This window comes from Balaenoptera musculus, chromosome 14, assembly GCF_009873245.2.
Source record: "Balaenoptera musculus isolate JJ_BM4_2016_0621 chromosome 14, mBalMus1.pri.v3, whole genome shotgun sequence".
NCBI classification, from domain to species: Eukaryota; Metazoa; Chordata; class Mammalia; order Artiodactyla; family Balaenopteridae; genus Balaenoptera; species Balaenoptera musculus.
In genome coordinates this window covers 502,638-517,134 of record NC_045798.1, presented here as the reverse complement: position 1 = coordinate 517,134, position 14,497 = coordinate 502,638, and the positions used below count along the sequence as shown (strand labels likewise).

General features: G+C 47.9%; 1 protein-coding gene across 5 annotated transcripts in view; it reads right to left on the bottom strand.

The window, feature by feature from the left end:
• The window catches only part of POLE (DNA polymerase epsilon, catalytic subunit), a 55,640-nt gene that overhangs the window by 15,311 nt on the left and 25,832 nt on the right, over nt 1–14,497 (bottom strand). For all 5 annotated transcript variants that reach the window (XM_036823450.1, XM_036823453.1, XM_036823451.1 and 2 more), the window contains exons 24-37: nt 13,336–13,493; nt 12,759–12,954; nt 11,903–12,117; nt 10,288–10,390; nt 9,385–9,465; nt 9,151–9,273; nt 3,709–3,921; nt 3,264–3,473; nt 2,860–3,003; nt 1,342–1,482; nt 983–1,136; nt 800–906; nt 400–576; nt 66–289 (exon numbers count right to left, since the gene is read on the bottom strand). In XM_036823450.1, coding sequence (XP_036679345.1) covers nt 66–289; nt 400–576; nt 800–906; nt 983–1,136; nt 1,342–1,482; nt 2,860–3,003; nt 3,264–3,473; nt 3,709–3,921; nt 9,151–9,273; nt 9,385–9,465; nt 10,288–10,390; nt 11,903–12,117; nt 12,759–12,954; nt 13,336–13,493 — 2,246 coding nt within the window. The remainder of the gene's footprint in view (nt 1–65; nt 290–399; nt 577–799; nt 907–982; nt 1,137–1,341; nt 1,483–2,859; nt 3,004–3,263; nt 3,474–3,708; nt 3,922–9,150; nt 9,274–9,384; nt 9,466–10,287; nt 10,391–11,902; nt 12,118–12,758; nt 12,955–13,335; nt 13,494–14,497) is intronic.

Sequence of the window (14,497 nt, the reverse complement as noted above, 5' to 3'; positions counted from 1 at the left end):
CCACCAGAGACCCGTGAGGCCAGTGACAATCAAGATGGCCAGGGACACCCCTCCACTCGGCTCACCTGCTCATCTCGAAGGCCTGTGACAGGCAAGTGTCCAGGTTGAGGTAGTGCCGGATCATGCGCCGGGCTCCGTGGCGCTGCCAATCCAGGACCCCATAGCTGACCTTGTCAGCCACACGGACAGGCACGACCGGGAATTCCTCCAAGACAGGAACTTCGCCAGCCAGCCTCTGCAGCTCCCAGTTAGACTGAACGGCGATGAGTGTGGGCCCACGGCGCTCCTCCTGGGCGCGGGGAAGGAAACGGCTAGGTGGGCCCGGCCCGGGGGAGGGAGGGAGGGAAGGAGGGAAGGAGGGAGGGCGCTCCCACGGCACGGGACCCCAACGGCACGCACTTTGTAGGCCAGCAGGAAGCGCTGGATGGCTCTGCAGATGACCTTCATGTCTGTTTCAGCCCGAACTTCAAAAGTGTGTTTGCTGGGGGGCAGGAGCTCGGGGCCCACTTTCTCCAGCAGGAGGCTGTGCTCGGCTGAGTACAGGGCACTGAGGCTGGGCATCTGGTTGCTTCGCACCTAGACAAACAAGGGCTGGGTCGGCGCCTCTCCCCACCGGGAAGGAGGTGGGCAGCCCTGGGTGGACACGGGTGGCCGGGCTACCTCTGCGGATCCACTTCTAATCCCTGGGCAAAGGCTTTTGGAAACAAGGCAGCAGTGGGGGCAGGGGTGCGAGAGTTTCGTGCCCAGGGATATGCTCCTCCCCCAGCGAGGCTCGCCCACAGCCTGGCCCGGAACTCACGGTATCCAACACAAACACAGACGCCTTGCGCTGTGCGGGCACGAAGATGCCGAAGAGAGCTTTGTGGCCCTGCGCGTGGTGATACAGGAAGATGTGGCGGATGCTCCCTGCAGGAGGACATGGCCTGTCACCCTGAGATGAGCAGGAGGCGGGCCAAGCAAGGGCAGCTGGCACATGCCATACCTGGTTCCAGGTAGCTGAACTGGGCCAGAGAGCGCATCTCCAGGTGCTCAAGAGCGAAGGTTTCTGCTTCCCAGCCTGAGTGATGCCTCACCAACTGTTTATTGACCACACACACACAGCCCAGCTGCACCAGGGCCCGAAACAATAACGGAACCTGGAAGTGGGGCAGACAGGGTGGTGTGAGTGCTGATGGGGAAGGACACAGGCCCCTGGTCATCTTCGGCAGACATGCTGCTGAAATTCACTGTGTCCGTGGAGTCCACAGCCGATGCTGCTAGCCTGTCCATGCCTCTGTGGGGTTTGTTCCCTCTATTCCGTCCGGAGAGATCCTTGCACAGTGCAGCTGGGAAAACAGTTACCTGAGTCTCGTACACGCCCTCCATGTCCGGTGCTGCCAGCTCGGTGTTGATCTCGTTGATGTGCTCTTGGTACATGTCCTCTGGCACCGAGTACTCATAGAGATTGTAGACCACGTTGGAGCGAGGAAGGACCCGATTCACCTGGTGACACGACATGGCGATGACCTCACCCCACAACTAAGTGGTAATGTGTGCTACAATGCACAGGCAAACACATGTGCACACACTCTTACAGACATGCATCGTTTAAACAGGCCTAGAACCTCTGGGGCCCACAACCATGGAGTAAACCCCTACAGCCCATCCCTCCCAATGAGTAAAACGAAAAGGTCTGGGCATGACTTCAAGAAGCTGCCTGAGGCTTCTAAAAAGCAGACAAGCTCCCAGACTGTGAGGGGCAGGTGTTCCCGCTTTATTTTCCTCTTTTCTCTCCTGGGTTTAACCTTAAGGGTGCAGGAAGCAAAAACCGCGAGAGAAGCCATGGTTTCCTGGACAGAAGACAGGAGCTGCAGCCAGAGAGTGTGGGAATCCTGGCGAGGAGGGAGCAGGAGAGGGGTGCCCAAGGGGAAGGATATCCTACAAGGAAGGATGTTCTCCTGCAAACTCACACCATATCACATCCAAGAAAGCTACGGAATTCCAGACCATCTGTTCTCTGCTGCCCAGCACCCTCCCTGTCCTCCTTCTAGATCCACATTCTGCTGAATCTTCTGGTCGGAATCGAGTTTCACCTTCTCCAGAAGCCTCCTGTCTAGTTGCCAGTTACCAATACTCAAATCTCATCTCCTCAACTAGACATCAACCTGTTAATCGGTTCCTAGCACCCAACCAAGAAACGTGCTCATTTGCTCAGTGAATGAGCTCTGGGTGGAGCTAACTGGGAGCTCGGCCTCTGAAGACACCACAGCTGAGAGGAGGACCACCGGCTGTAGGATTCCATGTATGCGAAACGTCCACAAGAGGCTAATCTAGAGGTAGAATGTGGACCCGTGCTTACTGAGGGCTGGGAGAGGGGAGAGACTGCTAAGGGGCCCGGGGTTTCTTTGGGGGTGGTGAAAACGTACTAAGATTGACTGTGGCGATGGCTGCATAACTCTGTGAATACACTAAAAGCCAATGACTCGTACACTTTAGCTGCGTGGCCTGTATGGCCTACGAATTAGGCCCCAGTGAAGCTGTTGACAGCCGAAGAGCCGGTGGAGACGGAGCCTGCAGCCTCTGACTGATGGCCCGCAGGCCTCTCCCTGCCACGTGGGCGTCAGATGCAAGAGGACAGCGCAGCAAGGACAGACACCCACAGCTTCCGTCGCTGAGCATTCACCTGGCGCTTCACAGCATCGTTTCAATCAGTTTTTACAGCATCCCAGGAAGGTTCTCAGGGACGGAGGCTCCAGAACACCTCGCTCAAGGCCACAAAGCCCACTAGGCCTTTACGTGGCCTCCTCCACAGTGGAGACACCCTCAGAGGCTGAGCAGACAGCTGACCTCAGTGATCAGCAACACAGCTGCCCCCCGTACCTTCCGATACGAAGGGCCCTCCTCCGCTTTGGCCACCCGCTGGTTCACGTAGAATACCCGGGGAATATTCAGCTTGATGCAATACAGGTCACTGCTGATGACAGCCCACAGCCTGAACCAGCCAGCCTGGCTGGTCTCGCTGATCTGAAAGGAAACACAGGTGGCACAACAGTGCGTGTCTCACCGTGTCACAGAAGGCACTCAATGCTTGTGGACAGGCCATCTCCCAGGTGGCCTCCAGCACCAGGCCCCATCACAGAGGCACAAAGGTGAAGCCCTGCCCTTCCTGCTCCATTCCAGACCAGGTCCCCAGGATCGTGAGCCGTCCAGATACCCCTTCCTTCCCATAAGCCGTGCTCCTGCCCTCAGGGGTGTCCCGTCCTCCCACTGATAGCTGTCCGCACTTGCACAATCTGCCACGGAAGGTCCAGAATGCTGCGAGCAGTTCTTCGAAAGAAGCCCCCCAGCCCTGTGGAGGGCCCCTCTCGGATGGTCCCAGGCCTCGGTGCACCTTCTGCCCCCTCCAGACGCCGTCTCTTCTTGTGAGCAAGGCGCTGTCGAGCTTGTAGCTGCCACTTCTTCTTGTGGAACTGGAGCCAGACCAGCCACTCTTCCTGGGATAGGTCAAGAGGAGGAGGCGGGAAATACAGCTGAGCACGAGTGAAGCAGAAACACCCTTCCACAGCAACTAACCCTCGCAGCCCCCAAGCACTCTGTAACAACTGGGTACATCTTGCCCATCTGCTCAGGGGTCAAGCCCCAGTTCAGGGCCCAGACCCCGCAGGGAGACAGCTCATCACAGGTCAGGCCTGACCCGCGTCCCTGCTCCCTCCCCCTGAGGATTCTTGCCTGGGTGGTTCCAAGCCCCGGAGGCTGCCCCAAGATCTCCTGCCAGGGCACCGTCAGCTCCAGGTCCTGCGACTCCTCCTGGCTCTCCCAGCGGCTACGCCTCCTCTTGGTGGCAATGGGCACTGCCGAGCGGAGCGGCTTCACAAGGCCGAAGTCCTCCATGTCGGGGGCGCTGAGGCTCTGGGCACCTTCTGAAGCTTGCGCCACGCCCACCTGCAAAGATCCAAAGGAGCCTTAGAACAGCTCTCTCTAGAAATCCACCATAAGTGCACCTCTGAATAAGGTAAAATACTTGTATGCAAACATATTCATTTACAGACTAATCTATTTTTAAACTTTTAAGAGTGAAAAGGTCAGACAGAAAATGTCACTCAGGTACCACCATTATGAAGTGAATGTTTACATTTTTCTGTGCTTGCTCCAGAACTCTCTCCTCTTCATAAGAAATAAAATACTGCAAAGAATAGGTCAAGGCCCCCTGTTTCTCCCTCCCAGCCAAGCGCAGTGCCTACCACTCCCCACACATTTTGAACTTTTATTCCGTACCTATAAACCCATATACCGTTACTTTAAGCTGCAGTTTTATATGAACAGAGACACACGGTACACATCCTACTGCAACTTGTTTTACTCAATAACATATTTTTGAAATTGATCCCTATTGATACATGTAGACATTGTCCATTCATTCTAACTGTAGGATATTCCATTATGCAAATAAATCAGCTTACCTATCCATGACATTCTAAAATGAAGAATGGTTAATTTCTACTCTTTCAGAACTAGAAACTGGGTTTGTCAACAACCATCCTTCCACATGCTGCCTGAAGACCTTGTGTTCACACTCCCACCAGAAATACAGATAAGCTATTTCCCCACGTGTGCTAATAGTTGGTGTCACCATACTCATTTTTTGGTGTGACGTGGTATCTAAATATTTCATTTTTCATTTACCTGACAGTGGGGTTGACCCTGGGGCAGTCAGTCTTCTAAAATGGCCCTGATGACCCCACCTCCAGCTGTTCATGCCCCTGTATGACTCCCTCCTGAGTGTGGGCTGGACCCAGTGACCTGCCTCTAGTGAACAGATTACAACGAAAGTGACAGGATGTCATTCTGAGATTAGATTATAAAATACAGTGACCTCTGAACTGCTGGCACTCTATCTGGCTCTTATCCAGTGCTTGCTCTGAAGTCAGCTGCCAGGCTGTGAGCTGCCCTCTGGAGAGGTCCATGGAGCAAGGAAATGAGGACGGCTCCACTAGTGAATCCTGCCACCAGCTACCAGAGTGAAGCACCTCCTTCCCCAGTTGCTGGGGAAGCCTTCAGATGAGACCACAGTCCCAATGACACCTGAGTGTAGTCTGTGGGAGACCCTGAGCCAGGGGACCTTGATAAGCTGTCCCCAGATTCCAGAACCACAGGCCACAGAAGTGCAAGATAATAACACACCTGTGGGACTTCCCTGGTGGCACAGTGGTTAAGAATCCACCTGCCAATGCAGAGGACATGGGTTCAATTCCTAGTCCAGGAAGATCACACATGCTGCAGGGCAACTAAGCCCATGCGCCACAACTTCTGAGCCTGAGCTCTAGAGCCCGCGAGCTGCAACTACTGAGCCTGCGTGCTTTAGAGCCGGCGCACTGCAACCACTACTGAAACCCACGCGCTCTGGGGCCTGCGTGCCGCAACAAGAGAAGCCACTGCAATGAGAAGCCTGCACACTGCAACGAAGAGTAGCCCTCACTCGACGCGACTAGAAAAAGCCCGTACGCAGCAACGAAGACCCGGCGCAGCCAAAAAAAACAAAAAACAAAAAAAACACCTGTGTTATTTAAGCTGCTATGTTCTCGGATTACTTGCTACATAGCAACAGAAAAATAATATACACGCTTATGGACCATTTCTAACTTCCGTACATTCCGATTATCTTCTTTCAATTATGACTTGTCTATGGTGACTTCTGTGCTATAAAAGTGTGTGTTTTTTTTACTTTTTATTATAAAAATTACAAAAGTAATGAATACCCATGTTCTTATAACTCAGATTCAATAAATACCAACGTTCTGCCATTCTTGTTTCAGACTACAGAAAATTTACATTTTAATTAATTGAATTTATCTGTCTTTCCCTTTGTGATCTGTTTTTTATGCATGCCTTAAGAAGCTCTTTCTACCTCAGCATCATGAAGATAGCCTCCTGTGTTTTTTTCTAAACAGTTGTTTTCTTTTGCAATTTAGATCTGTATTTGGAATTTGTTTTCATACTCAGTGTGAGATAGCTACTTACCTCTTGAAATATGAAAAAACATTTCCCCCAGTATCATTTATTGAATAAGCACTCCGTTCTCCTTAATAATGTATAACGCTACCTCTGTGATAGACCAAGCTCCCATATGTATTTGGATCTGTTTCTAGGGTCCCTGTTAGTGCTACTGCTGTATGGTCTTGCCTTAATAAGACTTTCTTGTGTGTCTTGTTACATACTAAGACAAGCTTCCTCTTGTTAATCTTCAAAATTGTTTTTGTTTTTCTTATATTTGTTCTTCATATGAATTTTAGGATTAGACTTTCAAGTTCCATCAAAAAACTTTTTGCAGGACTTCCCTGGTGGTCCAGTGGTTAAGAATCCGCCTTCCACTGCAGGGGGCGCAGGTTCAATACCTGGTTGGGGAATTAAGATCCTGCATGCCGGCCTTCCCTGGTGGCGCAGCGGTTAAGGATCCGCCTGCCAATGCAGGGGACACGGGTTTGAGCCCTGGTCTGGGAAGATCCCACATGCCACGGAGCAACTAAGCCCATGTGCCACAACTACTGAGCCTGCGCTCTAGAGTCTGAGAGCCACAACTACTGAGCCCACATGCCACAACTACTGAAGACCGCACGCCTAGAGCCCATGTTCTGCAACAAGAGAAGCCACTGCAATGAGAAGCCCACACACTGCAATGAAGAGTAGCCCCCACTCGCTGCAACTAAAGAAAGCCTGCGCACAGCAACAAAGACCCAACACAGCCAAAAATAAACAAAAATTTAAAAAAATCCTAATTGTTTCTAGTATAAGATAAAGCTACAGATTTTTATATATCAGCTTTGTATCTAATGATCTTGCTGAAATGTCTTATTAGTTAAAACAATTCCTGGGTTTCCTTACATTTTCTGTGTTAACAATTATATCACCTGCAAATGATGAGTTTTATGCCTTTCTATCCTTAAAATTTAACTTCTTTTCCTTGTTGAATTATGCTGGCCAGGACTTCCAAACAATTTTGAATAGAAGTGATGGTAACAGGCATCCGTTTCCTGTTCCTCAACTTTAATGATTCTAACGTGCCATTAAATACGATGTGTGCTGTTTAGTTCCGACAGAGACTTTATCAGAGAAACATCTCATCTTTTATGATTTTGCCTGCTCAAAGTTTTATCATGAACAGACATTACAGTTTATCAAATGTTCTTTCTTGCCTCTATTGGAAATGATCCCATAAGTCTTCTCTTTTGATGCTGATGAACAGAGTTTTCCTAAAATTAACTGACTTAGCAGATTTCTAAAGTTAACACCTGCCATTCCTTGCATAAGCCCTACTTGTACACAATGTTACTGTTTTATACAGTGCAATATTTAGTTTGTTACTATTTTTGTACCTGTCGTTTGTAACTGCCAATGGCCTATAACACTCCTTCCTTTTCCTGGCCTGTCAGTTTGTTACCAAGGTAACAAGTGTTATCAAGATTACCAAATGAGCTAAGGACCCTCTTTTTTTATTCTCTGGAAGAATTTGTTTAAAAAGTTCGGTAAAATCCCTCTGAGAAACCATTTGGGTCCAGTGTTTGTTTCTTTCTAATTATGATTCATTTTTTAATGGTTAAAGTTCTATTTAGTTTTTCTATGTTTTCTTAGGTTAATTTGAATAATTCTTCTAGGATACTATCCATTCCATCTAAGTTTTCCAATTGTTTAGGAAAGGTAACTACTTATTTATTTATTTTCAGGCTTTATTATATCTGCAATGATAATCTGTTTTCATTAAAACAAAACCTGAAATACCTATCTTGACAAAGATTTGTCTATTTCGTAAGTCTTTTCAAAGATCAAGGTTTCGGTTTTACTGTTTGTTCATTCATTGCTGCTCTTGCCTTTATAACTTCTTTCTTTCTACTTTCTTGGTTTACTCTACTGTTTTCGAATTTTTCAGCTACAAGCTTACTTAATTTTCTACTGGTTTTTCTTTTCTATTATATGCATTTAAATAGATTATGTGTTATTTGTAGTCCTCTTTAGCTGCATACTACAAATTTTGATAGTATTTTCATTCAGTAAGTATTTCTAATTTCCATTGTGACTTCTTTGATCCATGAGTTACTTATAACTGTATTTCTTTTTAGTTTCCAAACAATATGGTCTGTATATAAATTATTTGGAATCTGTTGCAATGCACTTTGCAGCACACAGACAGTCTTATTTTGGGTGTTCTTGAAAAGAATGTGTATTCTTTAATTACTGGGTGCAAGGTTCTATTTGTTAACTAAATTTAGTTAGCTACTAAATCTAGTTAGCAATTGTGTCATTCCAACCGTGCACATTTTTACTAGTTTTTGGTTTGCTCGATCTATCAATTGAGAGAGATGTGTTAAAATCCCAAACTCATTAGATGTCAATTTCTTCTACTTAGGTAAGTTTTACATTATTTAATTTGAAACTAAACTATTAGAATTGTTATATATTTCTAGTGAATTGTGACTTTCAGTATTATTTAATACCATCCTTATCCCTACTAATACTTTTTGGCCTAAATATTTTTTGTCTGACATTAATATAGCTACATCAGCTTTGTTTTGGTTAATATTTACCTGATATATATGTTTTTTCATCCTTTTAATCATTTTGAGCCCTTTTAAGTATAGCTCTTATAAATAAGATAAAGTTAGACGGTAAAAATTCAATCTGAGAATCTGGTTTTTAGCAGGTGAGTTTGTATACTGCTCTGGTTTAAAGCTCACTTTTCATTTTCAGCACCTCAGAATTTTCTTCTTGCTCTTCTGATTTTAGCTATGCTTTTCATTACACTGTCTTCAGTATTTTTTAGAGTTTCTAACAGATTTTTTTTTTTACAGTTTAGACAACTGAGGTCTCAAGGTATAGTGATGCATTCCAAGTTACTGAGTCTAATTAGTACACCCTCCATTTACACGTAAGAGTTCTTCACCCTAAACTGATGATTCACAACGTTTCTTATCTCAAAAGAAGAACATTGGGAGGAATTAAAGGATAAAGTATCAATGTGTACATTTTTGGAAAGAAAAAAAACATTGTAAATGCTTGAATGGAAGGAAGCATCCAAAATTATGGACAGCAGTGTGGAGACTTTGGTGCCCTGTGTGCCCATGGGACACTGCCCAGCACCAACTGTCACAGCCTCTGTTGCCCTGGGCCAGGCCCCATTACCTGTCTCTTGCCCTCAAGGACGAAGAGCTCACTGATCTTCTTCTGCTTGTAGACATCATTCTTCTCCAGCAGTTTTTTGTGCAGCCAGTCAGGGTGCTTGACACGTGGTACTGGGTTCTTCACCTACATGAAGGAGACTTCAATCACCTGTCTGAGGCTGTTAGTCTGGGCCAGGCCCAGGTTTCTGCGGCCTTCAGGTCACACTGGGCCTGCTGCACCAGTTCCCAAGCTCACCTGCTGCAGAGCCGCGGGGATCGTGATGATCTTCTGGATGGCGCTGCCCAGCCGCTCGACGTAGTAGTCCCAGTCCAGAACCTGAGCACGCAGGAAGCCAGCGACAAGCGGGCGTATGAGAGAAAAGCAGCAGCAGCAGCATGCTTCGTGGGTCTTATTTAACCCGCTTAGAAATTCTAGGAGAAAAGGTCCCGTTTCGCAGAGGAGGAAACTGAAGTGGAGAGGGCACACGGCTCTCCCAGGATCAGAGCTAGCAGGGGGCCGAGCCAGCACTAGAACCCTGTGCCGGAGCCCAAGCCGAGTCCATCCAAGAGCACAGTTAAAAGGGCCTCCCCAGCATTTAGCTTCTCCAGTTTTGCCCTAAAATGTAACTATTTCCTCATTCATTACATACCAGAAAGGAGGAAATCAAGAGTGAAGTCTCCAGACAAAAAGGAGACCTGAGGGCTTCCCTGGTGGCGCAGTGGTTGAGAATCCGCCTGCCAATGCAGGGGACGTGGGTTTGAGCCCTGGTCTGGGAAGATCCCACATGCCGCGGAGCAACTAGGCCCGTGAGCCACAACTACTGAGCCTGCGTGTCTGGAGCCTGTGCTCGGCAACGAGAGGCCGCGATGGTGAGAGGCCCGCGCACCGCGATGAAGAGTGGCCCCCGCACCGCAATGAAGAGTGGCCCCCGCTCGCCACAACTAGAGAAAGCCCTCGCACAGAAACGAAGACCCAACACAGCCATACATACATACATAAATAAAAAGAATGTAAGCAGACAAGAATAGCATTAAAAAAAAAAAAAAAAAATTAAAATAAGAAAATTAAAAAAAAAAAAAGGAGACCTGAGTCAGGGATACTCTGCCCTGTCTAGTTTTCCTCCTGAACTTCTGAGAGTAGGAAAAAACCAGCACTCACTGTCCGAATATCAAAGTCTTGAAGGGAAGAACTCTTAAGCCATTTCCGGAGAAAGTGTTTCCTCACCGTGGGCTCTGCCTGGAAAATGGCGAGTGGAATGGCCCTGGGCGAGAAGAGACACAAAACTCACCAGTGTGAAAATCTCCCTAAACCCGGTCATAGCACTTATCAAGTACATACATATTCTACATGGAAATAAGTTATTATGACCTACTTTGTAACCTGTTTTTATTTATTGTAGTTATTTGTATAAACTATACCTATACCTGATGTTTATCATACTTAATAACTAAACAATACTTCATCATATTAAAATACCACGGTTTAATGTACAATCCCCTACCATTGGCCATCTGGTCTGTGTTTGGCCACTGTTAACAGAGCTATTTATAAGTGTCCTTACATAAATTATACATTCATGTGCACGTATGTAATTAAACACTTAAAAAACTGTTATTCATTGGGTAAAATATTAGAGAGCCCACCTGTTCACCTGAAAATGAAGCCAGTTTTCACATCATTAACAAAGCAATAGGGCAACTGTCACTACCCCTCTTTCTTTCATTGGAGGAAGTATTTGTTATTGTGAAATATCATGAAGAAACTTAGAAAGAATACAACAGACACCTGTGCACCCACCACCTAGTCCTATCAAACTGGCCCTGCCATTTTTATTTCATGGATGAAAAAATAAAGATGACGATGAAGTCCCCATTGTAGCTCTCCTGACCCTCCTCATATAGAAGTAAACACAATATTTTTCTTGGTGTTTATCAATCCCATGCATGCTTTATAGAACTATTTTGCGTACCCATAAAAAAATAAGAGTACTTTCTGTGTGTGTAAACTTAAACAGGTGGAAGTACACTGTATGTGTCACCCTGCAGTCTGCTTTTCTTGCTCTATCAGTGATGTAACATGTAGCTGTGATTCAATCATCCCAACTCGAAAAGTGCAGCATCAGTCTCCTCGGGGGTGTGAGTGATCTGGAGTCCTGTCCTAAACCTGAAATGGACCTTGTGATGGGGCCCATCGTAGCAGACCCTCCAAGACATCCCCACTCCCCTATGCCTGACTGAGAGAGGGTGCTCTCAGTCTGGTCCCCCAAGAATCCAGATTCTCTGGGCTCCAGGTGGACGGGCTCACCACGCCCTCTCAGGGGTCCCACCAGGGCCCCAGAAAGCCTTCCTGTCATCTGATCTGCAGGGGGTCCGAGGCCCAGTTCCTCCCTCTTCTAAATCCTGACTATCCCTGCACTGTTTTTTGTTTTAAATATTTATTTATTTTTGGCTGCATCAGGTCTTAGTTGCGGCACAGGGGATCTTTTGTTGTGGCACGCAGGCTCTACAGCGCACGGGCTCAGTAGCTGCGGCGCGTGGGCTTAGTTGCCCCACGGCATGTGGGATCTTAGTTCCTCGACCAGGGATCGAACCCGCGTCCCCTGCACTGGAAGGCAGATTCTTAATCACTAGACCACCAGGGAAATCCCTCCCTGTACTGTTTAAGGAAGCTCATCTCTCTATGGAAGGAGAGAGGTTCCACAACAGATGCAGGTTTTCAATGTGAGCATATGAGACCCTTAAGGAATTCCTTCCTTAATACCGGAAACCCTTACCTCTCTGTGACCGGAGACCCCTCAGGCTTCCGGGAGATGATGTAGCGGCAGCTCAGCCCTGCATCCTTCACCATCTGATCTCCCAGGAACTCAGCCAGGCGCTTGGCCGTGCTGATGGACGTAGACTTCTGCTCCCCATAATCTTCCAGCTTCCGAGACATGGAACGGTTCTCAGAGATCAGCTCGAACAGCTCAGAATCAGGCATGTTAGCTGCCTGGAGAAAGAGGCAATGGGCAAAATGTCATGCAGAAGGCAGGGAGCACCACCGAAAGGCTACCCGAGACTTTCCTCCAGGTGAGAGTCTGCGTTTCTCTAGCCTGACGAGCTGAAGGCAGCAGTGTAACAGGGCTGTCTCATACCAGCGTACAGCAACACTTACACCACACACAAAACCGTACCTTCTGTTTTATTAAACTGTGCAGAAAAACATCGAGACGTTTATTGAGCTATTAGCACGAAGACTGCAGAAAAAGAGAAAAGACAGAGAATTGATTTTTCTCCTAAAAGGAGAAGAAAGATGGGGAAAGGAGGAACCAGGAGGGAGAAGAGGCACGGGCCAGCTGGACAGCAGCTGGACCAACTGAGGAGCCAGCAGCCTTCTTCAGCGATGAGGAGTCCAAGGGGCCTATCTGAGGACCAACAGCTTACAACTCGTTCATCATCATGCTATTTGTTTCCTTCACAGAATTCTGTCACTGGATATAGAAGTTAAGGGGGGATTCTGAGAGGCCTTGGAACTAAGGAAGTCGTGGGATTCCATCAGAATTATTAGCCTAGAGTTCACCTGTCACCTTGCTCACCAGGACCCTCTCTGACTGCAGGACCCTCAGAGCCAGGTGAGGAGGGTGGCCTTACCTTGCTGTACAGCACGTCCAGCCAGTAATCAGCCACCTTGGCAACAGAGCCATACACCTCCTCTAGGGTGCTGCCTTTAAGGAAGGCCTCGAATACTGAGGACTGGAAGATTTTAATCAGCTGCAGCTCCCCACGGCGTTTGACCTCGAAGCCCTTGAGCTCAGCCAGGGAACCATCCTCGTTGAATACGGCATACCTAGAAACACAGGCAAGCATGGCAGAGGAGGAGAGCCTGGGGTGCTGGCTGCTTCTCCTCGCCCTCTGCCTTCCTCCCTCTCTTTCTTACCCTCCCCTCTAGCATCCAGCAAGCAGCAAACATCTCTCCATCCTGAGGTTTATGCTTCTCCAAACTAAACATGACTTAAGGGGCTGCCATCTGTAGAACCAGAATATAACAGGCGGAGAACACAGTTGGTAGCATCCGTGTCGATAACATCTTTCCAAATTGAATCAAAAAGGCCAAAAAACCAGAACTGAGGTCTGTTCCCATCCTGGCTCCTGGTCCATTTCCTAGAGGAGTTGTTAAACCTAATCTATCCATTCCCTTTCCTAAGCATAAAGTCTGTGGGATTCCTACCTCTTCTTCAGTTTCTTGCCTTCTTCCTTGGAGGCTGGAAGGATCATGGCAAGGTAGGGTCCGTCAACCTCAAAAAAGATGCTGTTCTCTGAGCGGGTGACATAGGTGAGTGAGGAAGGCTCAGCCAGCTCCTGGTACTGATCATTGGTGAAGCCTTCCTGCACAGCAAGAGTGAAGAGGGGGTCAGCCTCACCTGTAATCGTCCAAACCTGGAAACCAGCAGCTGCCCTCCAAGGGGTGGACGGATCAGCCAAGCTGGGGCTCTTCCATACAATGGACACCACTTGGCAAGAGAAAGGGATCAAGTTCTGACACATGTCCAACGTGGATAAAATGAAGTGCATCCTGCTTGGTCCAGAAAGTTACACGCATGTTTCCATTCATAGGACATGCTGGAAAAGGCAAAACTATCACACAAAGGACATGCTGGGGAGCCAGGTTTGGGTGTAAGGAGAAGGGCGGACAACAAAGGGGCAGCACCCAGGAACCTTTGGGGTAGTAGGCTATTCTGTGTTGCTCTGTGGTGGTGGACACACACCTCTATGTGTGAATCAAAACCCACAGAACCGCACCCTGTAAAAAGTGAATTTTACTGTAAGCAAATTAAAGAAACATTCAACCGGGATCTAGGATGAGCCCAAGAGAGCCTGCAGACTGGGACAAACGAGCTTAACTTCATTATCGCTGCATGACAGGACCCTGCCAGAGGGCTGGCTTAAGAAATTTTGGCAAACCTTGTGTTGCCAGGGTGGTGTAAGACTAAAGACAAAACACTCGACTGCAGCTGGTGAGCTTACTGCTCACAGACACATGGCGGGCTTCCCTGGTGGTGCAGTGGTTGAGAATCTGCCTGCCAATGCAGGGGACACGGGTTCGAGCCCTGGTCTGGGAAGATCCCACATGCCGCGGAGCAGCTGGGCCCGTGAGCCACAATTACTGAGCCTGCGCGTCTGGAGCCTGTGCTCCGCAACAAGAGAGGCCGCGATAGTGAGAGGCCCGCGCACTGCGATGAAGAGTGGCCCCCACTTGCCACAACTAGAGAAAGCCCTCGCACAGAAACGAAGACCCAACACAGCCATAAATAAATAAATAAATACTTAAAAAAAAAAAAAAAGATACACAGACACATGGCTCTGAACCTACTTTACACAAATACTCACAA